Raw genomic sequence first — 27,091 nt, forward strand, 5'->3', positions numbered from 1 at the left:
GTCCCAAAACTTTTGTGGTAGATGCTTTCCCCCACTGAATCATCTCCCTGAACCCAAACAAAAACTTAAAATTATTTTTACATTTTTTGGGGGGGAAATGTGTGTGGGTGTGGCCGAATGTGCTGGTTTGAATAAGAACGGCCCCCATAGACTCATATGCTTGAATGCTTGGTCACTAGGGAGTAGGCCTGTTTGAAAGGATTACAAGAATTAGGGGGTGTGGCCTTGTTGGAGGGAGCGGGCTTTGAGGCCTCAAAAGTTCATGCCAGGCCATTCTCTCTCTCTCTGCCTATGGGTCAGGACGTATTGCTCAGCTACATCTCCAGCACCTGCTACCATGCTACCTGCAATGATGATAATGGACCGAGCCTCTGAAACTATTAGCAAGCCCCCAAGTAAATGCTTTCTTTTATAAGAATTGCCTTGGTCATGGTGTCTCTTCACAGCATTAGAACAGTGACTAAGACACTGGGTGTGTGCCATAGCATGTATGTGTAGGTCAAGTCCGAGGACAATTTTCAGGACCAGAGGATTGATCTCATGTCATCAGGCCTGGCAGCAAGCATCTCGATGTCTCAAGCTGTAGTCTTTTTTATAGTAGATTGTTGTTGTTTTGAGACAGGTGCTGTAGAGACAGGTTATTATGTAGCCCAGGCTAACCTGAAACTCATGGTGAGTCTCCTGCCTCAGTCTCCTTAAGTGCTAGCATTACAGACATAAGCCATGGTGCCTGGCCTAGATTTTTTTTTTTTTTTTTTTTCCTGTGGATGAGTTTCTCCTTCACAGCCACACTGAGAGGAAGTTCCAGGGTGTTGTTGTCTCCCCCATCTTCCTGCTCTGCACAGTCGGCCTTGCTCCTGGGAGAGCTGGATTTGAGATTGATAAACAAATGCTCTGACTCAGCATTCTCACAGCAGGGGGCACCCTGGGAGGGCGCTTTCTGGGGCAAGGACTTGGGGCCTGAGTTAGTTCTTTGTTGCTCAGTAACAAATTGTTGCAAGATCTGTCCAGCGCCACCATATTTTTATCTGGTTGCTCCTGTGGGTCAGCAATTCTGCTCAGTGTCTCACAGGATGCCAGCTCCTCTGGGTTTTCAGCTCAAGGCCAGACCTCAGCTCCCAGGGACCTGCCTGTCTCTGGGAGCAAAAGCCAGCGGATTGATTTTCTCTGTTCTGCCTCTGACCCGCCTGCCCAGCGCACTCTCCTACCTTCTCTCTTGCTGCTGTGGTAGTTTGGAGACACGTCTCTGTAGCCCAGGTTGTACTGGGATGATAGGCGGGCATCACCATGCCCAACTTAACCTCTCTCTCTAGTCTGTATGTTTAGTCTCATGTGCGTGGGATCACATGCATACATGTGCATATTCACTTGGAGGCCAAAGGTTGACCTTAGATGTCTACCCTGATCGCTTATGTATTAAGTCGTAATATCTTGCCATATACATCTATTGCTATGACGAAACGTCATGACCGGAAGCAGCTTGGGGAGGAAAGGGGCTTCAGCTCACAGTTCCACATCACAGTCCATCACTGAGGGGAGTCAGGACAAGAACCTAAGGCAGGAACCTGAAGGCAGGAGCTGACCCAGAGGCCACAGAGGGGTGCTGCTTACTGGCTTGCTCCCCATGGCTTGCTCAGCTGGCTTTCTTAAAAACCCCAGGACCAGCAGACCAGGATTGGCACCACCCTCAGTGGACTGGAGCCTCCTGCATCAATCATCATATGAAAATGTCCCCACAGACTTGCCCACAGGCCAATCTGATGGAGGCATTTTCTCAGCTGAGGTTCCCTCTTCCCAAATGACTCTTAGATTGTGTTGACACAAAACTGTCTAGCACACCCTCTTAGCCTGGAGCTGGCCAGTCCAGCCATTTAGCTGCCAGCTTTCCCGAGGATCCTGTCACTGCCTCCTAACTGCTGGGAAGACAGGTGCCCACCATGCCTGCCTGAAAACCAACTCTTCTGGGGTCTTTTTTTTTTTTTTTTTTTTTTGAGACGGGGGTTTCTCTGTGTGACAGTCCTGACTGTCCTGGAGCTCACTTTGTAAGATCAGGCTGGCTTCAAACTCACTAAGATCGCCTGCCTCTGCCTCCCAAGTGCTGGGATCTTAAGTCTTAACTATGTACATAATACCCCGTCACCTTTGACATGTACAGAGAGTGCTGGAGTTTGGATATGGCCGGGGGCCAGCCGAGGACGTGTGCTGTCCTCACAGTGTGAAGACACTGGCCGGAGGCAGAAGCTAAGGGGTCAGAGTTAATTAGGTCAGGTGGGCAGAACCCTGGGAAGGATGAATGTGGGTCTCCAGTGGCTGGTTCTCTAGAGAGTGTGTCATTATGTTTACCTTATTGTGTGTATGTGTGGCATATGTGCATGTGGGTGTGTAATATATGTACACACACGTGCGGGGCCAGAGGTCTATTGATTTTCACCTTTCTGTTTTGTTTAAAAGTCCTTTATTTTATGAATACGGGTGTTTGATGTGCGTGTATGTCTGTGCACCACCTGTGCCCGGTGCCTGCAGAGGTTAATGAAGGTGTCAGACCCCCATTCACAGCTGGGTTGGAGCCTGAACCATGCCACCACTGAGTTACAAGCAGTTGTGAACCACCATGTGGGTTCTACAGGAGCAACAAGTGCTCTTAACCATGAAGCGGTCCACCTCATTTCCTATTTTTGAGACAGGGTCTCTGCCTGGGGTGTGGAGATTACCAGTTCAGTTAGACGGGCTGGTCAGCGACCCCATCCTTCGGCCGCTGCCTCCCATTACCATGCCTGGCCAAAGATACACTTATGAACTGGGCCATTTCTTTAAGAAAGTACAGGAAGAATCATGTATATGAATAGCTTCACCTGCAAGTAGATACGGTGTATTTTTCTTGTTTTTTTATTTTAACATCAGTGGCTGGGATGGACCTCCTTGTGTATCTGCTCTTTAAACCTATACTCATGAACTTGTCTTGCCACAAGCCTACGAAAGCTCTAAACAAGGGAAGACAGAAATCTTGAGCTGAGTGGTGACACACCCATCTTCCAGGCACTCAGGATGTGAAGACTGAAAGTTGGAGAGTAACCTGTGCTACCACCCAGTGAGGCCTCAAAACACGAAGGGTTGGAAATGTGGCTCCCCAGAGCCCGTGCAAAGCCCTGGGCGCCAGCCCCTGCTCGACAAAAATAAAAAATAAGTTTGGAAGCAGCGGTGGCATGGTTCAGGCTCCAACCAGGCTGTGAATGGGATCAAGAAAATGGGACTGGAGAGGTGATTTAGTGGGAAAGGGGCTTGCTAGGATCCACACTGGCTGGCTCTGGCCCAGCGATGCAGCTCTGGAGACGGGGATCACTGGCTACCCTGTCCAGTGGCGACACCAATGTCCAACTCTGGTCTCCGTATGCACATACAGGAGCGAGCTTACCTACACACACACACACACTCACTCACAGGCACACACTAGTGCAAGAACTCAGCCCACGTGGCTTTAGAATGGGTGCTGCTCACTCACAGCCCACTGCCACATCAACCCCACAGAATAGGAGTCCAGAAACTTTTTCCAAGAAGAACCAGATCCTTACAAATATCTCTTCAGGTCAACAGGTATGTGGACTTGTTTTCGTTCTATCACGGTCTCTGTTTTTGAGATGATGTCAACATCTAAATGTCAATTTCTTTTAAGACATGGTCTTAACTATGTAGCCCAGTCTGGGTTGGAACTCTCAAGTGATTCTCCAGCCTCAGCCTTCCTGGTACTGAGATGACAAGCGAGCCTGAACAACGATATGTGAATTTTATAAAATTAATGCGTTTTGAAATGTTTTCCAACTTTGCTAAAAAAAAAAAAAAAATTACTTTCCCCACCCCCACCCCTCAACAAAATAAAGCAAAAATTCTTTGGGTTTCCGGGTCGCCACAGAGCCCTAAGGGAGACGCGTTTAGAACGGCCCGCCCCGCTCCCCTCGGGCAGCCCCGCCCCTCCTGCGAGTTCCTCGTGCCAACACGCCCATCTACGACGTCACGAGTCTCCACCCTCTAGGGGCGGGGCCCGCGCAAGCGCGACTTGGGCTCAGGCGGAGGCGGGGCAGTCGCGGCTCTGACTTCCAACATGGCGCACGCAGGCGGCGGAGGCTCCGCGGGCCGGGGATTTGGTGGCTCCCGCTGGGGTCGTTCGGGCTCCGGAGGCCACGAGAAGCTGCCGGTGCACGTGAGTGACGCCCCTAGCCTCCTCCTGGGGACCCGAAGCCCCGAAGGCCGGCGCCCCGCCGTGCGGCCCCGCCTCGGCCTCCTCCCTGCGCAGCCGGGGCCCGGGGACCTCACACCCCTTCCCCCGAATCCTTCGGTCATCCCGGCGGCCCCTCGGTTTCCCCCTAACGCCTCATTCCTTCTCGCCACAACTCCATCCTTCTGGAGATGCCGCGGTTCTCTCGACATCCCTCAGTCATTTCCGCGACCCCTGTCATCCCCGGGACCCCGCGGTGCGCTCCGGAATCCCCCGGTCCTTCTCGGTGGCCCTTAGTTATTCTCGCCGCCCCTCGGTTTTCCAGGGGACTTCGCCGCGTCCCCGAGACCCTTCGGTCCTCCCCGCCGGTCCTCGGTTCAACCCGGAACTCCTCGGGCCTCCGAGGCCCCTCGGGACTGGCCGCTGGCCCTCGGTATTCTTCGTCGGCCCTCCCCGGAACCCCGCAGTTACCCTCGAGGCCCTATACAGCCCCGCGCCACCCCTTCTCTGTCCCTGGCCTTCCATCCCACGGTCTCAGCATTACGCGACCCCTGCCCACCCGCAGCCGTCTCGTTCTTCTTTGCAGGTGGAGGACGCTCTCACCTACCTCGACCAGGTGAAGATCCGCTTTGGCAGCGACCCTGCCACCTACAATGGCTTCCTGGAGATCATGAAGGAGTTCAAAAGCCAGAGGTAACCTGCAGGGCCTTCTGCACCCGGGGGCAGTAGGCTGGATGAACACTCCCCCCCCCCCCCCCCATTCCAACTACACCTCGGCCCTTAGGCTGGTGACCTTGCATATAGGTTTGGTGGGCCGGGAAGCATCCTAAACAGTCACAGGATGAGGTAACTGAAGAGTTGATGGGGATTCCTGGTAGGAGGGCAGAAATTGGGGAATGGGAGAGATCCGGGCCTGGACAGAGGGCAGTCTATTTCAAGTGTTTCAGAAGTCAGTGAGAGGGCTTAGAGGGTAAAGTTGCCTACCTCCAAGCCTGACCACCTGCGTTCCAGCCCCAGAACCCTCATGGTAGGAGAGAACTGATTTGTGCAAGTGGTCATCTGACCTACACTTGAGCTGATACATGCCCACATGCAAAAAGTAAACTTACACTTAGTAATTTTGAAATGTTTAAAGAGTTTTGTTTATGGAAGGTTGGAGGTACAAATTTTGAGTGTTAGTTTTTGGGGAAGTTTTTGGTAAGTACTTCAAGAAAATGTTACTTATGGTTGGGGGTGTTTATGTATGTGTGTGCACCATTTTTTCTTAAATCTTGTTCACAAGATGCTTCTCCTAATTTGGCACCTAGATGGATTTAAGGAACATAAAACACAGGAACTGTTGTAGGCACAACAATTAGGTGTAGTGGGGTGTCTCTGAGTTATGCCTGTGTCTTTTAGAACTTTCTAGGAGGGATGGCTTGGTTTAGGTAAGGGACTCACCCTAGTAACAGGTGAGTGGAACTAGAACTCAGACTGTCAGTCAGCTTCCTGCGTGTCTTGGTACTGCTCTGCCATTGTCTGCTCTCAGGGAGTGTGAAAGGCCTAGGCTGGTTTTCTGGATATTCAGGATACTGAGGCCAGAAGATGACCCTCCCTGTGTCTCCCCATCTTTCCAGTCCCCTAGCTTTTGAGGTGTTAGCACTTCGCCTTCTTCAGTTAAAAAAAGTCAAAATGGCTGGGTAGTGGTGGCACACGCCTTTACTCCCAGCACTCAGAAGGCAGAGGCAGACGGATCTCTGGAGTTCGAGGTCAGCCTGGTCTATAAAGAATTCCAGGATAGCTGGGGCTACACAGAGAAACCGTCTTGAAAACAAGCAAAACCCCAAGATGTATCCTCACTCTTCCCTGATTTTTTGGTTTTTTGAGACAGGGTTTCTCTGTGTAGCTTTGCGCCTTTTCCTGGATCTCGCTCTGTAGACCAGGCTGGCCTCGAACTCACAAAGATTCACCTGCCTCTGCCTCCCGAGTGCTGGGATTAAAGGTGTGCGCCACCACCGCCTGGCTCTTCCCTGATTTTTAAACTATTAGGAGATATCTCACATTACTTGGAGAACTGTGGCGTTCTGTTGATTCTCAGACATTTTCAGAACTGGGCCCAGGAGCTCGGGTGGCTTAGGAGTCACAGATGGTCTCACATTGTGGTTCCTTTTTTTTTTTTTTAAAGTGGGATATGGTGGTGCATGCCTTTAGCCCAGCAGAGGCAGGCATATCTCTTGTTCTTGGCAGCCTGGTCTTAGAAAGTTCCAAGACAGCTAGGGCTACACAGAGAAACCCTGTCTCAAATGGGGGTGGAGCTGTGGGGGTGGGGAACGACGGCACACACAAATCAAGAACACGGTGGGACCCGTTTTAGGAGTCTTTGTCCTCTCTTTAGCCTGGCTGTGGTGACCTTGTGGGCGTTTGAGAGTGGGTTTTTCAGGTTTGCTTCCAGGACTCCTGCTCACTTGCATTCTTTTTTCCAGCATCGACACCCCTGGAGTGATCAGGCGCGTGTCCCAGCTCTTCCATGAGCACCCTGACCTCATTGTGGGGTTTAATGCTTTCCTCCCGCTCGGGTACCGCATAGACATTCCCAAGAACGGCAAGTTGAACATCCAGTCACCTTTGACCAGCCAGGTAGGCTTTATTTGACTTGATGTGGACCTCGAGAGTCATCCCCACAGGGAGCACAGCCACGCATGTTGTGATGTTGCTGGAAGCCTTTGTACAGCCTGTTCTAGGTTCTCTAATTGCTTCTAGTCCAAGTTAAGTTAGAAACACAGAGGCAGCCTCTGCATCCCCAAGTGAGTGTAGTGGCTGGGGATGTGGTTCAGTGTGGGGGAGAACTCTTGGCATGGACAGAGCCCTGGGTTCCGTCCCCAGCACTTTAGGGTGGGTATATGGGGGTGGTGATGGAGTCAAGGAGAATTTTATGTTCAGAGTCACTCTATCACTGGTTTGCTGAGGTCTGGCTTCAGGGCTTTCTCAATAAGTCTATCTGGCCAAAGTATACAGTGGGATCTGATGGCTTTTATTCAGGTCACCAATAAAACCCAAGTGGTTCAGCTGTGTGCATGGGAATAATTTTGTTTTCTGTCACTTCATGGAATTGCCATAGGTTCCCTCCTCAGCCCAGGCTTGGGCTCTGCAGCCTCTGTCTGTGATTCCCCCACTCCGCCACTGACAGGTCTGAAATTCATCATTGTGCCTCAGCCCTCCAAATGCTAGGATGACAGATGTTTGCCACCACAACAGGCTTTCAGTGAAGTTGGAGAGGGACTCTGGTAAGGCGGTGTGGCCCTGGCAGGTCTCTGAGTGGCTCCTATGTAAGTTCTGCTGGTCCTGCCCATCAGCCTCCTGAAGCCCAGAAGCCCTGGCTAGTTTTCAGAGGGACCTTAGAAGCACATGCTACTGAGTTCTCAAGGGTTCTCATTTCCCACCTGTACCTGGAATCCAGGCCCCATGGCCACAAAAGCTGTAGCAGGAATAACTGCTGGAACTTGTGTGGCTGAGCTGTGAAGCAGTGTGAGCTTTGTGGAGAGCCAGGAACAGTTCCTGGAGTGTGTATGTTGTCTGAATGTCAGTGCCACTCCCTAGAAAGCTGCAGGGAGCAGAGTGAGTCACGGGGCTAGGGTGTCCCCTATGCGTCGTATGGGGCTCTGGACAGATCGTGAAGCCAACAGCAGTTTTGTTTCCCTTGTAGGCAGCTTAGGTGACCAAGGGGCCACAGTGACTTATAGAAAGGATGACAAAGACGGTCTTAGACCCATGAGCAGGGTACCTCTGCCAGTCTTGAGTCACATTCCCTCAGGGTACTCTGGAGCCCCTTGGTCTCGGTGACAGTGGTGGCCTGTTAGTGCTCAGCCCTGATTCTGATCCAGGTGTTTCCTGCTTTCTGAAGGTTCACAGGAGATCTCCTTCAGGATTCCTGGAGCCTTTGAGATACCATCACAGCAGGAGAGCTTACAGGTTCCTACACGTCAGCACCTGCTGATTTCAATCCTCTCAGTTTTCTGTCTTTGCTGTTTTCCTTACTAGAGACATGGTCTCTGTAGCCCAGGCTGGCCCTGGGACTTGACATTCCCCTGCTTCAGCTTCCAGAGGGCTGAAATGATAGGCACCTGCTGCCTCTGCATCCTAATTTCACTGTTTTGAAATGCAGTGTTTTGTTTTGTTGTGCTGTGCTTTCCCTTTTCCGTTTCATTAGTTTGGTCTGGCAACCACAGACGAGTACTGTCCCCTTCTGTGCTGAGAAAGGTGCTGAGGGAGTCCCCACCTATTGGGGTTCCTGTGGTGGGATTCCTGGGCCGCATTCCTTCTTGTGAGGAGTTTGGCACTCTGGCATGTGGTGTAGCACCCAGGGCCTCTCCCCTCCCAATGCAGGGACACCAGTGCCCTTCCTGTAGCAGCTGAAAGTGCCAGGGAGAGCACCAGGGCCCCTATTGACAACAGGGCTTGAGGGGCAAGCAGGGCTGAGTACTTAGATTCGGGGTGTCCTTCCAGCACTCAGGAGCCAGAAGATTTGCTGTGAGTTCAAAGCCAGCCTGGGCTACAGAGTAAGACTCTTGCTTAACTGCCTCTGTGAAGGGAGGGGATAGATAGCCAGGCCACGCCACAAACAGGAGGCTTGGAAAACAGTGATCTGCTGTTGCCTCTCCCTGAGTAAGCTTCTTGGGAGATGTTGCCTCAGCCCCCACTGGCCCTCACAGCTGTGAGAAGTGTGTGTTCCTGTGTTTGTGCGTCCTGACCAAGCTCTTCAGAGGAGACAGAACCCTTACATGGGCCCTCCCTAATTGCTTCTCTGTCACTGAGCTGTGTCAAGGGAGGAATGGGCAACCACATGTCAGTGGACAGGTGAGGACAGGACACATAGCTCCCTAGGTCCTCTTTGAGGGGACCGGCAGGAGGCCCTTTGCCACCGTGTTTGGAGAGGCTAGGTATGTCTGATTATTTCTGAACTACCCCTTCCTTGGAGCTGGGCCCTCAGTGTAATTTGGGGTGTGGGACTCTCAATGAGAGACAGTTGATAGCAGGGACTTTGTGAGGGGTGGGTCCAAGTAGGGAGGAGGAAGGCCCTTGGGGCAATGGGTCATTAGGAGGGTTGTTTGTGAAGTAGAACCCGGCTGGAGGGGAGCCAAGAGGTAGGCTTGCAGGACATGGAATGTCTAGGAAGACTCCTGCTGCTGGGTCAGGATCAACCAGGTGAGTCCAGAGGCCCAAGAGATTGGAGAGGACCCATACCTTGGAGGCCAGGATCCAGGAGTAGGTCAGTGAGGTAAATTGTGTATGACCCAGCCTGGCCCTTCCCACGGTGAGGTGGAGGTTGGTTCCGAGGCAGAGGCCACAGGCCCTGGCAGCTTGGGCTGATGACTTGCTCATTTAGGCTCCTGAACATCCAGGAGAGCCACGTGGTTCTTGGGCAGATGTGGGGCACAGTGTGAGTACCAGCTGTCTTAACATTCACCCCAAGGGGAAGAGGGTCCTAAGTGCAAGCAGGGAAAGAGAGAGAATGGGGCGGTTGTAGGAAGTCCCCAGCAGGGCCTGTCTGCTGCGGTGTGTAGGCTCTGTAGTGTTTTTTTTTTTTTTTTTCCAAAGGTTACATTAGAAAATTGTATTACAGCTGTACAATCCTAACCACTAATTCCAGAACATTCTATCACCCCAGAAACAGGTCCTACTAACCATTCATCTGCTTTCTGTACATGACCTGTTGTGGGCATTTGACATAAATGTAATTATATGTGGTAGCCTTTTTGTGTCTGCCTTGTGTCAGTCACTCACATCATAGTATGTGCCAGTGTTGTTTGTCTGTTTGTTTGTTTTTCTTGGCTGAGTAATGTTCCACTGGATAGACCATGTTTTGTTCATTCATCTGGTGAATGAGTTGTTTCTACTTTTTGTTGACTTTCGTGAATTGTGCGTCATTGAATGTTGGTGTGTGTCATTGAATGTTGGTGTGTGAGTCTTTCTGGTTTTGTAGATCTGCTTTGTGGGATTGCAATTGCTGGGCTGTAGGGAAATTCTCTGTTGGATTATTGAGGAGCTGAAGGCTGTTGCCATAGTAACTGTTCTCACTCACCGTCTAGTGCCTTCTGCAGAGTCCCCAGCCAGAGAGCTGGCTCTCTGTCATGCCGTATTGGCTTATTCAGGGGACCAGAGGAACCATACAGTGCTGGAGCATGTCCGTAAATGGCTGGGGAGACCCAAGTCTTGCCAAGGGCAAACCCAGGCCCCTGAGACCTTGAAGGTGGGCAGGTGGGTTCCTGAGAGCCTTGGCTCACATTTGCAGTTGGTGTCTGTGTCCTCAGCTTTGGCTTTGAGCACTTTCGTCTGTCGTCACCAGCCTAGTTGTGTCTCCTGCTTGTCTGTTGAAGTTCAGCCCTAGTTAGTACCTGAGAACACCACTAGTTGGCCTCTGATCCTTGAGTTCTGCACCTGCAGATTCACCACATTTGGACATTTCAGAGAACATACATGTGTGCTGAGCATACTAACTTGTGGTGGGGATGGAACCTGGTCCTTGCCCAGGCTGAGGGTGTGTGTGTGTGTGCGCGCGCGCGCACGCACGCACGCTTGCACGCCATACATGCTCTGTATCTGAGCCACACCCCAGCCTATGCTTGGGTTGAATGTGATTGTCATTCCCTAGTCCACAAGGGGTGGACTGTTGACAGTGTGCCTGGTGTTGTAAGTGCCTGGAGATGGTGAGTGCTTGTGGGGGCTGTGCACATCTGTGTGATGCTCAGCTGCATTGGAAATCTGTGGAGGAGAGTCCTGGAACCTGTCCCACTTGGATACTAAGGGGCTACTATTTGGAGATGGGGCCTTGACTGAGTAAACATGGACCAGATGAGGCCATTTGGGTGGGCACTAATTCAGTTTGGCTGGCATTCTTTGTTTTTTCCAGGCAGGGTTTCTCTGTGTAGCCCTGGCTGTCCTGGAACTCACTCTGTAGACCAGGCTGGCCTCATACTCACAGAGATCTGCCTGCCTCTGCCTCCTGAGTACTGGCATTCTTTTAAGAAGTGTTGAGGGTGCAGCACAACCCTTTGCTCAGGAACCCAAATCTCTTGCTGCTGGCACCTCCAGCCTCTTGAGGAAAATGATCTGTTCAGAAACCATTCAGGTGCCATGTGTGTGCCTCCTGCCCAGAGGAGGGCAGAGCTGCTGGGGAAAACAGGAAAGGTGTTTAGAGTCACTACAGAAGGTTCTGGAAAGTCGTGGTGAGCATGGTATCCAACTAGAATCTCGGGCTGAATTGTAGTGACAGTGACCAATGCAGAAGGGTAGGATGGTTCCTGGAAACTCTGACTACAGCTCCAGTCAAGTACCCGCCTGGACTTAAGGCCTCAGGTTCCACCCCTAGAACTGCCAGAAAACCAAACACCAGGATGCTAGTTCTTGCAAAGCAGGATTCCATAGAGATGAGAAATACATGTTTCTGTTTATAGCTGGAGAAAAATAGGCACAGGTAAGATGCTTTTCATTGTTTGGCCCTGGTGACTGATGTCTATCACTTGAGTTGTCCTGGGGCTTAGCACTCAGAGGCCCTGTTGTAAGAATCCCCTGAGCCAGCTGTGGCTAGATGTACAGGCACTGTGATGGTCCCTCGAAGCCAGCCACCGCTATTCCACTTGAGAATAGTCTTGCTAAGATGGGGACATCACACATAGCCCCACACATAGCTCCAACAAGGTTCAGCTTCCAGGATTTGTGACTTTTCCCCTGTGTGCGGATCTCTTAAGAGTAGAAAGCAAACCTCTATCCCAGCTCTGGGGAGGCTGAGGCAGGAGGTTGGGCAGAGTTGAAGCCAGGCTGCATAGGGAGAGCCAATCTTTGGAGTACAGGAATGGGCCTTGTTTGAAACTGCAGTTCCAGGCACAGGAGACCTGGAGACCTGGGCAGACTCCAGAGGGAGGAAGTACTTTGTTCCTGTGGCTCCTCAGGGTGTTGCAGAAGCAATGCTTGTCAGCATGCAGTGACAGTTCACCGTCCCTGACCATCCCTGCCACTCACTGCCTGTGTTCTGCAGGAGAACTCCCACAGCCATGGTGACTGTGGCGAGGACTTCAAGCAGATGTCCTACAAGGAGGACAGAGGCCAGGCGCCCCTGGAGTCGGACTCTGTGGAGTTCAACAACGCTATCAGCTATGTGAACAAGATCAAGACCCGCTTTCTGGACCACCCTGAGATCTACAGGTCCTTCCTAGAGATCCTTCACACCTACCAGGTAAGGCCCAGCCCCCCATAGCACCTGGGGCCTGGCTTCACCTGGTATTGTCTGGCATTTAGGAGCTAAGAGTGAAGACCAGGGCCTCACAAGCTGGCCAGACATTTGCTGCAAGTCACACTCCTGCCAGAGACTCTAGGTAGCTTTCCTCAGTTAGGACACACACATACACACACCCCTGTTCAGTCTAGTTCTGAGGGAGTCAGAAGTAGGTTGGGATGGAAAAGGGGCGGGTGTGTGTTGAGAGGTGTGTAAGCCAGCTACTGCCAACCCTTGGTACAGTAGCAGGGAGAAAGAAGGCTGGGGACAGCCTGTACGAAGGTCCAGGGGTCGAAGTGCACAGCCCTGATTCTTACAAAGGAAACTTTCTGATCCAGCTCAACAGTAACACTTAAAATATGGCAGGCTATGTCCCCAACTCTACACAACACAAAGTTGCCCAGATAAATAAGATTCTTCAGCATACATGTCACTATCAGAACTAACCTAGGCTCTCCATGAACTTGGAGAACCCCAATGATAGTCCCCATTTGATAGCACGAGCTTCATCAGTGTGTGATGGAGAAGCAGCTTGAGTTATGGAGATGTGGAAACCTCAGGCAGTGACATTGTGGCTTCCAGCATAGCAGCGCCTCTAGGGCGGACGTAGTTGGGCGCTGGTGTAGTTTTGCGTTCTTGGGGGCACACCAGCCAGCTGGGTACAGTTAGCCCCCAGACAACAGTGTTACCTAACACAAACAGACACAAGTGACCCCTTAGCTATCCTGTGTGGTGACCCTGCAGAGGCCTATGTACTAGTCTAAGGAAGCTTGGTGGCAGCAGAGGACATGCCCAGAGTGCCAGCCACAGCATGTACACTCCATCAATTTCTGCTGTGAGATCAGCCTCTGTTTAGAACCTCAGCTTTGTCTGCTTATCTTGGCAAGAGAGGTGGCCATGCTCACTTGTCACTCTTTCCAGTTTGTTGTCTTATCAGGGATACCACACCTGCCTGCTGAGCCGTCTTGCCTGTCCCTAAGTTGTGTTTTTTAAACAGTGGTTTGAAGCCAGATGTAGTGGTACACACTTTCATCCCAGAATTCAGAAGGCTGAGGCAGGTGGATTGCTGTAAGTCCAAGGGCAGCCTGGACTGCTCCATGAACCTCCTGAGCCACTGTGAGATCCTCAAAACCAACAAGAGCAGTTGGGCCACTGTTCTCTTCTCTTACAGGCGGGGAGTCTGACCCGAGTCCAGAACATCAGGGGCTCAGGGTTGTTTCTCCTTATAGGATCTGTAGGTGCCAAGACTTAACTACTTTGCTTGGGGTCTGATGGTGCCACTCAAGGACTTCTTGAGTTTATTCCTAGCACTATGCAGAAAACCAAAAACCCAAACAAAACAACTTCCCTTCCTGAAGTGGGCAGTGAGCTACAGTGTCTGCTGTCATGTTGTGGGCCCAGCACTGTGTTCTGAACCATGACATTGAGTATAAGGTAGCATATTTCTAGCTAAAGTTCTTTTCCTTTTTTCCTTCCTTCCTTCCTTCCTTCCTTCCTTCCTTCCTTCCTTCCTTCCTTCCTTCCTTCCAGAACAGTATCTCAGCCAGGTGTGGTGGTGCACACCTTTAGTCCCAGCACTTGGGAGGCAGAGGCAGGTGGATCTCTGTGAGTTTGAGGCCAGCCTGGTCTACAAAGAGAGTTCCAGGGTAGCTAGAGCTATACAAAGAAACCCTGTCTCAAAAATCCAAACAAACAAAAAAAACCCAGTATCTCAACCTGGCCTGAAACTGGCAAACCACCTGCCTCAGTTTCCAGTAATGAAAGGTCACCTGGATTCTACATCTCCACCGCCATTCTCGGTCAGTGCTTTTGCCTTCAGCTCCAGGCCTGCCTGCCTTCCTGCCTCCCTCAGCTCTCCCTCACCTCAGCTCTTCCTCAGTCCAGTGACCTCCAGGAACCCCCTCTTTGCTACTCACCCGTCCCCTGATCCAGCAGGCCTGACTCCCTCTTTTGAAGGGCACCAAATTTCCCTCTTACTTGGTGCCTACTCTTCCATTGCCCCGCGGCCCTCATAACCTCCCCTTCCAGGACGGAAGGGCTCAGGCCACTGAGAGAAGAATACCCTGGCAGTGTAGACACAGAGCTGATGTCTACACAGCTGCCCACGCCTACACTGGTGCCCTGCCTCAGCCTCCTTTGTTCTAACCACTTGCAGAAGGAACAGCTGCACACTAAGGGTCGTCCATTCCGTGGCATGTCCGAGGAGGAGGTCTTCACAGAGGTGGCCAATCTCTTCCGTGGTCAGGAGGACCTGCTGTCAGAGTTCGGACAGTTCCTGCCTGAGGCAAAGCGGTCCCTGGTGAGTGCCAAGTGCCCAGGATCCTGCCCACAAGATGCATGGGGAGCTGGAGTCTGACATCGTGTCTTATACACTGTGGCTGCAGTACTGTGGGGGAGGAGGAACATTTCACATGGAGATGGAGCCAGTGTGAGGACTGTGGTCCCAGACTTGCAGAAGTAATTGAGGAGGGCTTTGGCCCAGGACCAGACGCACTTGGATTTCTTCCGTAGCTGTGGCCTGAGGCCTGCCAAGGTGCCTCCGCTGCCGCCTCCTCTTTTTCTTATGCATGCTAGTCTTTTGAAAAGTAGAGATGAAATTCATGAACCATAAAATTCTCTTTAAAGTATATAATCCTGAGCTAGGTGTGGCGGCATATGCTTTTAATCCCAGCACTCAGAGGCAAAGGCAGGCAGTCTCTGAATTTGAGGTCACCCCATCGATCCCCCAGCCTCCGATCTGCTTCCTATCTGGATTTGCCTGCTCTGGATATTGGTCACTGGTCTGAGGCCTTGTGACAGTGTCATGTCTTTTGAGATTGGTCTGCATTTAGCCTTTGTTAGTGTTCCCTCCTGCTTGGTGATGGCTGAGTTACCATGTTCCTGAGGGTGGGCTTGTCCATTTCATCCTCATGTTGTGGACATGGGGTGGTTTGCCTTGATGCTGTTGGGAGTAATGCCACCATGATGTTCGGATGAGTGATGGCAGCTCTGGCCTTGCGCCTCCATGGGCTTCCCAGATCACATGGCAGTTTCATTGAACTTTCTGAAGAACTTAGAAAGTGTTTTCCACATCAGTGGCTTTGTTTCCCCATGTCCACTTTGTTTTTTAACTGTTGGACAACTGTCGGGTGGGATGTGTCTTGCCTGTGACTGCATCCCCCACTGTATGTCTGTGTACTGGCTGTTAAGATGTGTTAATTCATTGCTCTTTATGTATGTACATGTTTTGTCTGTGTGAGTTTATGTGCATCACACAGATGCAGGTGCCCATGGAGGCCAGAAGAGGGCATCAGATCCCCTGGAACTGGAGTAACAGGTGGTTGTGAGCTGCCATGTGGGTGGTGGGACCTGAACCCAGGTCCTCTGTAAGAGCAGCCAATGCTTGGTGCTGTAGCCGCTGAGCCGTCTGTCTGCAGCCGCAGCTGAGTGAGTCCTTGTTGTGCACCCACGAGCTTCCTAGATGTTTGATCTGCAGATTCACACCTCTGTCTCCTGTCATCTTTTCTCTGCTTGGTCATGTTTTTGACACACAAAGTCTTTTAATTTTTTTTCACATCACTCTTAGTATTAAGCTTTAGAAGCTATTGCACAGTTGAGGTCATGAGGTTCCCCCTGTTTTCTTACAGTTTTAAACTTGAGCTGCATTTTGTATGTGGGGCGTGAGGTGGGTCCAGTTTCAGATCTCCTTGTCCAGCACAGCTGTAGAAGGGCTGCCATGCTTGGCACCATGTTGACAATGTCACCATATATGTGGGTGCTTGTGACAACTGGGTTGCCATCTGTTGGTCTGTATGTTCTCAGGCTAGCCTGGCATTGGCACTCCAGCCTTTGAAGGGGGTTCAAGAGCAGGAAGCCCGCGCCCTCCACCTCCTTCTTCCTTGTCAGAACTGCTCCAGCTTTCGAGACCCCTGATGTTGAGTATGGTTTCTTTGTTTTCTCTTTGAGACTGGGTCTTAGTGTAGTGCAGACTTGTCTTCATTCATCACATGACCCTCCTGCCTAGGCTCCTGAGTTCTGCAATCACTGTCATGGGTCACTTACTACTCCTGGGTCATTTTTTTTTTAACCATTACATATTTGTGTGTGTGCATGCCACAGCTGGTGTGGGAGTCAGAGGACAACTTGGAGTAGTAAGTTTTCCCCTTGCATCCTGTATGTCTCGGGATCACACTCAGGTCCAAGCAGTTACCCACTGAGCCATGTTGACATTGGCCTCGTTTTCGGTCTAGTCAAGGGTTTGCATCCTGGTGTTGCCATGGTTTCCTGGGCTTCCCTTACCCAGGCCTATGGCCAGTGGCCACTGGGTTTGTCACCATGTCCTGGACACAGAGTATCAGCCTAGGGCTGTGTCTTGATGACAGACACTGCTTCCTGGTATCTGGTTGCCCTCCAGGGCCTAGATGATGGCAGAGCCGTGGGAGCCACTGTGCCTTCCAGCCTCAGGTAGAGCCATGCTGTACATTGCCCTCGGGCCTTGCTTCCTCCTCAGAGCTCTGACATCTGTTCTCTCAGGTGAGACCATGAGCTGCTGGCTCACTTCAGGTCATAAGTGCATTGCCAGCTCCTGGAACAAACTGGGGGGGGGGGGGGGCATGTCCCTGTCATTGCCTCACTGAATGTCCACATGGGGTGAGCAGCACTCCCCTACTCCATGTCCCCAGAGCTGCACAGACCTACAGAGGCTCTTGAATGTGCCTGGAGGGAGACTGGGGCCCTTGCTCACCTCTGCTGTCTTGAGTCCTCTTCTGCCTGTTTTTCTGAAGTTTAGAATTTCTTGAGAGGGTCCCCCTTTAAAATCCTGACTTTGGTTCTAATGTCACTGTGACAGGCACTGGGCAGAACCTAAGGGAAGAAGGCTTCGTCTTGGCTCATGGTTCCCTAGGTCTCTGCTGCTGTCCTCCCTCCCTGGGTGCTGAGCCTGCTGTGAGGAGAGACTCTAGGGCGGAGGGACTGGTGGGGACTGGTGGCAGAGGCAGTTCCACAGACACAGTGGACAGCGGGCCTGATGGCCCCTTACCCTCCCTCTAGCCAGGCCCCACTTCCTAGCTTCTAGGACCTCCCGGAATAGCACACAAAGCCATCAGTACATGAGCCTTTGGGGGAACACTTCATCTGGATACCATGGTACCCCATTCCTATCAGGAGAATCCTGACTGCCTCTGGGGACCATAATAGTATGCAGGAGAGCGGTATCACCTCCAGGGTCCTGAAGCATGGCCACAGATTATATATTAGGATGAGTTTCCTGTCAACTGCTACTCAAGTTGGAACTGGTATTTGGGTCTTGTCCTTAGATCTGGGTGCTACATCTGAACAGCGTGGCTGTGGCTCAACACCCCTTGGAATTGGGAGCCTACATCATCCTCCACTGCCCTTCTCTGAGCTACCCCTGATGGCATGGAATTGATGGTGTCAGTTGAAGCCCAGGGGAGTTCTGAGTTGAGGGTCTCATAGCCCCTGTAAGTCTTACTTCCTAGCTCCCTTGCTTTCTGCAATGGTGGACCTGGTGCCCTGAGGTCTTGCGGGCTGTCTGTGTAGCTCTGACCCCCTGGGCTGGTGGTGAGACAGGGGCTTAGTAGCCAGTTTAACCAGCTGCTGGCCTGAGGCCATGGTTCCATCCTAGCCCACAGGAAAGCCAGAAACAGCAAACATGTCTGCTGGGCCAGGTTGATGGTTTACTTAATCCCTGTACTCTGAAGGCACAGGTAGGTAGATATCTGTGAGTTCTAGGCCACCAAGGGCTTACATAGTAAGGCACAAAATGATAATTGTTAGGTCTCAAACCCAGGACAAATGGCTAACTGAGGTACCTATTTAACATATTGAAGCAGACATTGGCCACCAGTCTCTAAGCATGGCCAATACTACCAGTTACAGAGTCCTGGCTCTCCTCTGCACTTCTCACCCCACCCTCTACCCTAAATCTCTCTCTCCTAGGGGCCCTGATCGCTTTAAAACTCAAGACATTTTGGACATGCAGTCTCTTGGCTCCAGGCTGGCTCCACTCCTGATTCTCTCTTGGTCTGTGCTGCACATATGCATGCATGTGTGTCTCACCAGATGAAATGGGAAAAAAAAATGGGGACATGATCACTTCCAAGTATGGTGGAGGAGGAGATTTATTGTAGACATGAGGGAGAGCATAGTCAGAGGCATCTGGAGCGATCCAGACTGAACATGGCTGTGGAGGGTGGAGAGAGAGAGGGAGAGGACCTGGAAACCCAGAGGCCAAAGGGGTACTTAGGGTGAGAAGTGCTGAGAGGAGCCAGGACTCTGTACAGGTATTGGCTGTGTTGAGAGCTGATGGCCAGCATCTGCTCTTACGTGTTAAACAAGCACCTCGGCATTTATCCAGGGTTTCTTTGGGACTTAACAAGAATAACAATTATATAATAAAGAAACAGTTCCTGCTTGGGAGGCAGAGGCAGGTGGATCTCTGAGTTCAAGGCCAGCCTGGTCTACAGAATGAATTCCAGGACAGCCAGGGCTACACAGAGAAACCCTGTCTTGAAAAACAAAAGAAACCGCTCCGGAACCAGCAGACACAACAAGAAGAGAGGCCAGCACTGTTCTCTGCCCCTCCTCCTCCTCAGTCACTGCCGGAATTGAGGGGCACCGTGTCCCTGCCTCCAACACAACCACGAGCGAGGAGAGCTGTCCTGTGCAGAGGGACTCTGTCCATCTCATAAGCTGCTGGATTCGTACTGTGAGGCTACAGACCTCACAGTGTTCATTGTCAGCCAAGGATAAACTGTCGTGTCATCCGTACTAAATCTGACTGCTGAGCACCAGTTGGTCCAATCCCTGGCACTGGCCACTTGGCCTCAGTGTAGAGAATCAGCCCTGCTCTGGTAGCTTGAAAATAGGCGGCCTCATCCGACCACAGAGTGAGTGGGTGTGGCTGTATGTCAATAAAACTTTATTTACAAAGTGGGCTCTTTACAGAGTGAATAGGTTTGGCTGTCATTAAAAACTTCACAGAATGAATGGGGTGGCTGCAAACCAATAAAACCTCATTTACAGAATGAATGTCTGGCTGTTGGCCATAGGCCCTATGTGAGTAGTAGGGCAGCAGCCCTGATGTGTCTGTCTAGGCAAAGAACATTAACAGCTAGAGTGCGGAGAGTGTGGGCTCTGGTAGGGCTAGCAGTGCTGAGTGCCCTGAAGCCAGACTGGCAAGCATCAGGTCACCCCTTCACGGCACATGCCACTCTGCACATTTTGCCCCCACCTGCCTCTTCAAAATTGGGAGTTTGGATCTGTAAGGATTCCAATGAAGAATTCCCTGGGAATACCACTTTACTTGGGGTTCCTAGAACAGTTTTCAATCTTGGACTGACTGAGCTATTTTGAGACAGGGCCTGGCTATGTAGCTCACACTGGTTCTAACTGGTGCTTCTCCTGCCTCACCCTCCTGAGGGCTAAGATGACAACCATGTACCACAATGCCTGATTGTTAGATTTAGGGGGTGTGCCTTACCTGTGGCTGAAGGGTAGATAGTCCTTTATCGTAAAAACTTTCTCACCTCAAATAGGAATTTCTCTCCCAGAAATCCCTCCAATTGTCTCTTCAGAGTTTTGCCGTGTATGTGCAGTCTAGCACTTTTCCCAAATGAAACGGTAGCACATGACTTCCTGCTGGGTCTCCCCTTCGTTCCTCTCTTGGCTCTGTGTGTTGTGCATTCCTGTTATAGCAACCGCACTGAGCAAAGCGGCCATACTACTTTGCTGCCATTGGTTCTGCCTGGGTACGCCACGGCTTCACTTTGCCCACAGTCTGGGCTGATGGCACATCCTTTGTGGGGTGTGTATGTCTAGGTCCCACGGTGGTGTGGAATGGGGAGTAGCAGTGCTGACAGTGATTCAGGTGTTCGAGGGTCGGCCTCTCCTAGCTTCTGGGAGGAGTAGCATCCCCATCTTGTCCGTTGGTTGAAACTTGCTCCAACCCCCTTCCCTGCAGTACACCACAGAGTAAGGAGCACTCCCTGGACATGGTCTGTCATTCATGACAGTTCAAAACCTGACTCCAAGCCCCCCAGTGACCTGGATGACATCAGCTACTTCCTCTCGCTGATGGGGCTGTGTGCTGCTGCTGCTGCCTACCCGCTGCCTAGAATGCTTTGTGTTTCCTGTAGACACCGTGGTCAGGTGTGCAATAGGGCCCTCTACCTGGACATACTCAGTTGTCTTGTGCAATAGGGCCCTCTACCTGGACATACTCAGTTGTCTTGTGCAATAGGGCCCTCTACCTGGACATACTCAGTTGTCTTGCTCCTCCACCTCTGACTCCTTGCTCGAGAGGCCACAGGGAGCCTTCTTGCAGCTGTGTGCCAACGTTCACCCAGTCATCTGTGTGTTTGGTCTCTGCCTGTCCCAGAACATAGAACTGCTGCAGAGGTTCTGACCTGTGGCAGACGATGCCTGCCAGGACTACATGTAGGCCAAACCAGAATTGACTGCATGCGCACGGATACATAGATGGGCCATCTGCCTTTCTCCAGTCTGACCACCTGCTGTGTTTGTGTCCTTAGTTCACAGGCAATGGGCCATGTGAGATGAACAACGTGCAGAAGAACGAGGAGAAGAGTCTGGAACACAGTAAGAAGCGCTCTCGACCCTCACTCCTGCGCCCTGTGTCTGCTCCAGCTAAGGTAACTGTCCATGTGTGGGTTCTTGCTGCACATGACGGGAGTGGTATGGAGACTCAAAGCAGCAGGGGATCTGGAGGCCAGAGACTGTAGTCTTGTAGAAAAGGACATCTACTGGCCTGGCGCCCATTCACCTGCTCTCCTGACCCAAGGTTGTAAGGAGGAAGGGGAGTTGGAAGGAAGGTGTGGCGCGCGCGCTGTTCATTCTCCTTTTCACTGTCGTGACTCTTTCGTAGGTGGGGCTGCAATTGAAATGTGCAGTTGTATGGTTTGGTTACTGCACAACTGAGGAGTGAAGGTGGCTGACAGCAGTTCCTGGCCCGCTCATCACCCCGTGATGGTGGATCTCTAGTTCTATCTATCCCTCTGCGTGTTTACTAGTTGACTTTCTATAGTAATAAAGTTTTTTGGCATTTCTGTTTATTTAGTTATGTGCAGCAGTGTCAACCCTAAGTCACAGTTCATTACTATTCCTGGTATCTTGACACCCAAACTGTTGTGGCCTGGCCAGGGGGAGACTCCTCCAGGCTGCCCTTGGGTCTCTTACCATGTCCATCTTTTTCATTGTTACCCTACTCTGGGGAATGGCTATACAGCAGGGTGCTTCATGCCATGGGTCTGGGTTAAATGCAGGTCCAAGTCTGGTTTGTTCATCGGTGGGGGGTGGGGGGTGGGGGAGAAGAATGGTGGCGTGTCTCAGATCAGAAGACGACTTTAGGGCTCATTTGGGATCCTCAGGTTGTCAAATGTGTGACAGGCGGATTTCTTTACTTGCAAAATCATACCCGGAAGTCCAGTTTATAGACAAGTATCTGCACACAGCCTTAGATCTGGCCTCCTCAGGATACCCCTGGTGTCCCCTCCCTGCCTTCTAGTCCCCCTCTGGCCCACAGGACAGGTTAAGTGCTGCTGGGGTGAGCCAGCTGGCACAGTGCTTTCTCAGGTCGTTGAGGTGAAGCCCCAGGGTACAGAACATACATTTTCAGTGCAGGCCTCTGGCCCCGAGTCTCCCCACTGCACATGGCGCTGATCGCAGGACCTGCTTCCTCAGTGTTCGCCCTCCCTTTTCCCAGTCTGTCAGTTGAGCCTGCGGCTTGGCTTCCATTGCCCCAGTGTCTTCTGAGCATGCGTGAATCTCTGCCTTCCATTTTCCCAGTCCGTGTCTACTAAGCATGCGTGAGGCCCTGGCTTATATTTTCCCAGTCCATAACTACAAACATGCTCGAGGCTGAAGATTCTATTTCCCAACGTCATCTTGGAATACATGACGTGAGGAGCGCTCCCGTGTCTTTTGAGCATGCGCGAAGCCATTTTCCCAGTCAGTGTCTTCCAAGCTTGTACTAGGTCTTTAGGCTCCATTTCCCAGTTTCTACAGAGCATATGCCACACCATGGTTCCATGTACCCTGTAAGCACCTGCCTAGCACGTGAATCCTGGAGTTCTAGTTCCCTAGTACCTACTTCACATGCGTGAGGCCCTAGGTTCTGTTCTCTGGCGGCTGTCAATCACGTGCAGGCCCCATGCCTTTCCTGTCTCTTGTGGGGCTTGGACCATTATTGCACAAGCCCGTGGCCCAGATCTTGTTTTCTACAGTCTTCCAAGTGTGCTTGATGCCAGGTTTGATCCCCAGGATGGCAGAAAATAAGCCATAGCAGGATTTGAGACCCCGGATCTGACGGGGTGCTGCTGTGGGCTTGCTTTTCCTTGGGTCCAGAGTCGCCCGCCCTCCCCGTCCCCGCCCAGTCACACAGAGCCAAGGAGGGAACAGCGCCCTGATGCTAGGCGGCAGACCTCACCCGGGGTCCTGGGGACAAGGCCCTGCCAACTGCATTTGGAGCTTCCCCGGATTCCGTGTACCCCACAGTACCTGTGGTGGGGACACACCATTAAGCTGAGGGTTTCTCTCTGCAGAAGAAGATGAAGCTCCGAGGCACCAAAGACCTGTCCATTGCTGCCGTGGGGAAGTACGGCACGCTGCAGGAGTTTTCCTTTTTTGACAAGGTGAGCCGGGCCTGGTCCCTCCAGGCTCAGCGCTTCCTGATGGGTCTGGAAGCAGGGCCACTGGGGTGCATGGGAAAGGAAAGCATAGGCTGCAGAGCACCGGCCCACCCCATGGTTCAGGACCATACACAGGCCTGCTCCACACTCGCACACATAAACGGCTTTTGCAGTGCCCAATGCGTACCGTTTTTGCGGTAGTCTCCGTATTCCCACAGGTACGCAGGGTGCTGAAGAGCCAGGAGGTGTACGAGAACTTTCTGCGCTGCATTGCGCTCTTCAATCAGGAGCTAGTTTCCGGCTCAGAGCTGCTGCAGCTTGTCAGCCCATTCCTGGGGTGAGTGGCTCCCGCCTCCTTCCTATCCTACACACAGGCCCAGGGAAGTGAGCCCGGAAGTGTGTTTGTGCGTTGCCTTTCTTTTACATGTTGGCTTATTTCCTATGTGTGCACAGGTGGAGGGCAGAGGCAAGTTCTTGGGTGGGTTCTCTCCCACCATGGGGTCTCAGGAAGTAAACTCAGGTCGTCAGCCTTGGCAGCAAGCACCTTGACCAGCTGAGCCATCCTCGTCCACCTGCGTGGTTTTCTTCATTGATGAAAGCTGTTCCCCAGTCATTGTTGCTAGGCTCACATTTGTAAAAAAGTGGCTTGGAGAAAGCAGGTCCCGTGACCTTGTACACTGTGTATGGACAGTGTCTTTGTCTCAGATTATGACTCTTGACTTTATGTTGACATGAGAGCTATTGCCATTGGGTAGACATTTTACCTGTGATTTACAAGTTGTAGATGTCAATATTTGGGGACTGGTAATGTACAGTCCCCCTTCTTGCAGGGTTCTGGGCAGTGGCGTCAAAGGCAGCTTCTTGGTGGCCCTTCTCAGGTGTGCCATCCTGGTACAGCCTGAATCTGTAGTATGTTGAGCTGTGAGTTCATATTTAATGATATTTTCTCTTTTTTTGTATTTTCCAAGTTTTTACATGTATGTATATTGTGTTGCACATATTCCCCAAGTTGCCTTCCTGCAGGTGGTGAGTCTGCTGACCTCCACATCACATGTGCCCTCCCTACAACAGTAAAATAAATACACGAAATACAAGTTTAAAGGTATTACATTTTTTAAAAAATTAACAGAAATGTAGGTAGCCCTGGATGTCAGTTGCTGTAAAATTGTCCCATTTAACATGTATTCCATTTCTGTCCTGACTTCTGAGAATGAATCCATGGGGTCCTTTTGGGGAGGGGTCCCTCATGAGGGAGGGAGTCTTCACCCAGGAAGACAGCCACAGTAGACACAGCTGCTCTCTGTTCTGCCCTGTAGATCAGCCAGAAGGAAGTGAGTGGGACAGAACTGTGCCAATAAAGCTTTATTTAGAAGCAGTCCATGGGCTGATTGGCTGAAGTACCTGGCCTGGATCAAGGGCCATTACCGACCCTAGGCTCCTGCCTTTGGAGTCTGCTTAGACTGGACCGGCCAGTAGAGTCACCTAGAAAGCAGTGCAAGGGAGACAAGCCCAGCCTACCCCAGGACGCCAGCGTAGGACGGGGAACTTTGTGATGTCTGCCACCTTGTGAGGGACTGCACGGGCAGGAGTGCTCTCCCAGGCCTGGGCACAGCCAGCGGACAGAAGGACCCATGTCAGGGCTTGGGGGCAAGGCTGGCATCTGTCTGTGTGAATAGCCTAAGTGAGTTCATTTCTAGTCTGTCCATTCCGGACTGTAGCTTGGGCACAAGTTGGCTGTGACCTCTGCAGCTGACTGACTGGTCACAGGGCTCTTGGGACTCTTGAGTGTTTTTTTATTTCTTCCTTCTGTTTTTTTGTTTGTTTGTGTTTTTTTTGTCTGTTTGTTTTTTGTTTGGGTCTCTTTCATAGCTCTGGCTGTGCTGGAACTCACCATGTAGACCAGGCTGGCTTAAAACTTACTGAGATCTATCTGCCTCTGCCTCCCAAGTGCTGGGATTAAAGACATGTCACTACACCCCGCTTTGTTTCTTTCTTTTTTTTTAATTAATTAATTTTTATTTTATGTGCATTGGTGTTATGCCTGTATGCATGTTTGTGTAAAGGTGTCAGATCCCCTGGAAATAGAGTTACAGAAGGTTGTGAGCTACCATGTGGGTGCTGGGAATTGAACCTGGATCCTCTGGAAGAGCAGGCAGTGCTCTTAACTGCTGAGCTGTCTCTTCATCCCCCTCTTTCTTTGTTTTGAAGTTAGAGGACAGAAAATGAAGGCAGTGGGGCCCACAGCGGTTATTCCCGGTGTGCTCTGTAGCCTGGTGCAGCTGGCAAGGTCTGCAGTTGTAAGGGGGGTGTGGTTGGTGATAGTTGGGGAGGGCCCTCTTCCTTTCCCTAACATTGAATTCTGATTCAGATCATCTTTGAAGTTCCACATGCACAAGGCCATTTTCACAACTCTAGATTATTTTCAAGAGGCCCAGTGCCCACTTACAGTTTCTGTCTGTCTTTGAAGAAAATTTCCAGAACTCTTCGCACAGTTCAAGTCCTTCTTGGGAGTGAAAGAGCTATCCTTTGCACCACCTATGAGTGACCGGTCTGGAGATGGCATAAGCAGAGAAATTGACTATGCATCTTGTAAACGAATTGGATCCAGCTACAGGGCACTTCCCAAGACCTACCAGCAGCCCAAGTGCAGCGGAAGGACCGCCATCTGCAAGGAGGTAGTGCCCTGGGGTCACAGGTCAGCCCTTCACAGCGGGAGGGTGGCCATCTGCAAGGAGGTAGTACCCTGGGGTCACAGGTCAGCCCCCCACAGCAGACAGCCATGGGCCAGGGTTCCGACTGCCTGAAGACATCTAATACTGAGGGTGTCACCAGAGCCCAGCTCAGCCTCATGCCCTGTTGGATGGCCATGCTAAGAGTTCACACAAGTGTGGGGAATTGGTCAACTTTATCACTGCCCGAGTTCTGCCCTGTCCCCAAGTGTCTTGGGTTTCTGTTGCTGTGATGAAATCCCAGGACTAAAACAACTTGGGAGGAAGGGCTTTATTTCATAGTCCATCACCCAAGGAAGTCAGGGCAAGAACCTGGAGGCAGGAACTGAAGCAGAGGCCATGGATGAGTGCTGCGTATGGGCTTGCTCCTCATGGCTTGCTTTCTTATACAGTCAGGACCACCTGCTCAGGGGTGGCGCTGCCCACAGACCAGTCTGGGAGGTCATTTTCTTAATTGAAGTTCCCTCATCCCAAATGAGTCAAGTTGACATAAAACTAGCCAGAACATTGTGTGTGTTCAGTGTGACCCTTGAACACCTTGTCAGGTTTGTGGAATCCCTCAAGAGGGACTCAGGTGTCCCACTGAAGTTTAGACAACTTAGAGCCCAAGGATCTACTAAGTATTGCAAAGCAAATCTGGTCCACTGCTTGTCAGTAAAGCTTTATTAGCACACAGCCATGCCCTTTATGGACACCCTGCCTGTGGCTACTTTCTTGAGACAAAGGCCAAGTTGGGTATTCAAGACAAGACCCAGACCACAAAGATTAAAATCTTGGGGCTCAGGCCCATCATGTAATGGGTGCTGGGTCCTGAGACACCACTGTGTGTTCCGTACCACAGCCCTGACCTGCTTAGGAGCAGCTGGAGAGTTATTTCACTGAGTGGTGGGAAGTAGCTGCTCACGTCGTCTGTACCAGCATGCTTAGTGACACGCCTTTCCTCTGGTCCAGGTCCTGAATGACACATGGGTGTCCTTCCCGTCCTGGTCGGAAGACTCTACCTTTGTCAGCTCCAAGAAGACGCCGTATGAGGAGCAGCTGCATCGCTGTGAGGACGAGAGGTTTGAGGTAGGTGAGGCTGCGAGTCTAACCCACCTGCACCCCTGCCTGCCTGTCCTCTGGCCTCCCAGCCCAGTGCCTCCTAGTGCAGCTCAGCCTTGCAGTCTTTCACCCCGGCCACTCGGAACAGCTCCCAAAGCTCCCTGCCTTCTTCAGCTCTGCCAGCTCCTGAGCTCCCAGCACATCACCACCGCCTTTC

At 51.5% G+C, this 27,091-nt stretch overlaps 1 protein-coding gene across 2 annotated transcripts in view; it reads left to right on the forward strand.

The window, feature by feature from the left end:
- The first annotated feature begins 4,064 nt into the window (after window positions 1-4,064).
- Window positions 4,065-27,091, forward strand: part of Sin3b (SIN3 transcription regulator family member B) — a 37,465-nt gene continuing 14,438 nt past the window's right edge. The window contains exons 1-10 of one of the 2 annotated variants that reach the window (XM_052752497.1): window positions 4,065-4,195; window positions 4,797-4,903; window positions 6,673-6,826; window positions 12,222-12,419; window positions 14,614-14,757; window positions 20,990-21,109; window positions 23,018-23,107; window positions 23,323-23,441; window positions 25,572-25,779; window positions 26,785-26,901. In XM_052752497.1, the coding sequence (XP_052608457.1) occupies window positions 4,097-4,195; window positions 4,797-4,903; window positions 6,673-6,826; window positions 12,222-12,419; window positions 14,614-14,757; window positions 20,990-21,109; window positions 23,018-23,107; window positions 23,323-23,441; window positions 25,572-25,779; window positions 26,785-26,901 (1,356 nt within the window). In that variant the 5' untranslated portion in view covers window positions 4,065-4,096. Of the gene's footprint in view, window positions 4,196-4,796; window positions 4,904-6,672; window positions 6,827-12,221; window positions 12,420-14,613; window positions 14,758-20,989; window positions 21,110-21,342; window positions 21,524-23,017; window positions 23,108-23,322; window positions 23,442-25,571; window positions 25,780-26,784; window positions 26,902-27,091 lie in introns of those variants that run through there. The other variant, XM_052752498.1, reaches the window with a different exon arrangement.

Source organism: Peromyscus californicus, unplaced genomic scaffold (assembly GCF_007827085.1).
Source record: "Peromyscus californicus insignis strain IS unplaced genomic scaffold, ASM782708v3 Scaffold_23__1_contigs__length_62951481, whole genome shotgun sequence".
Lineage (NCBI taxonomy): Eukaryota > Metazoa > Chordata > Mammalia > Rodentia > Cricetidae > Peromyscus > Peromyscus californicus.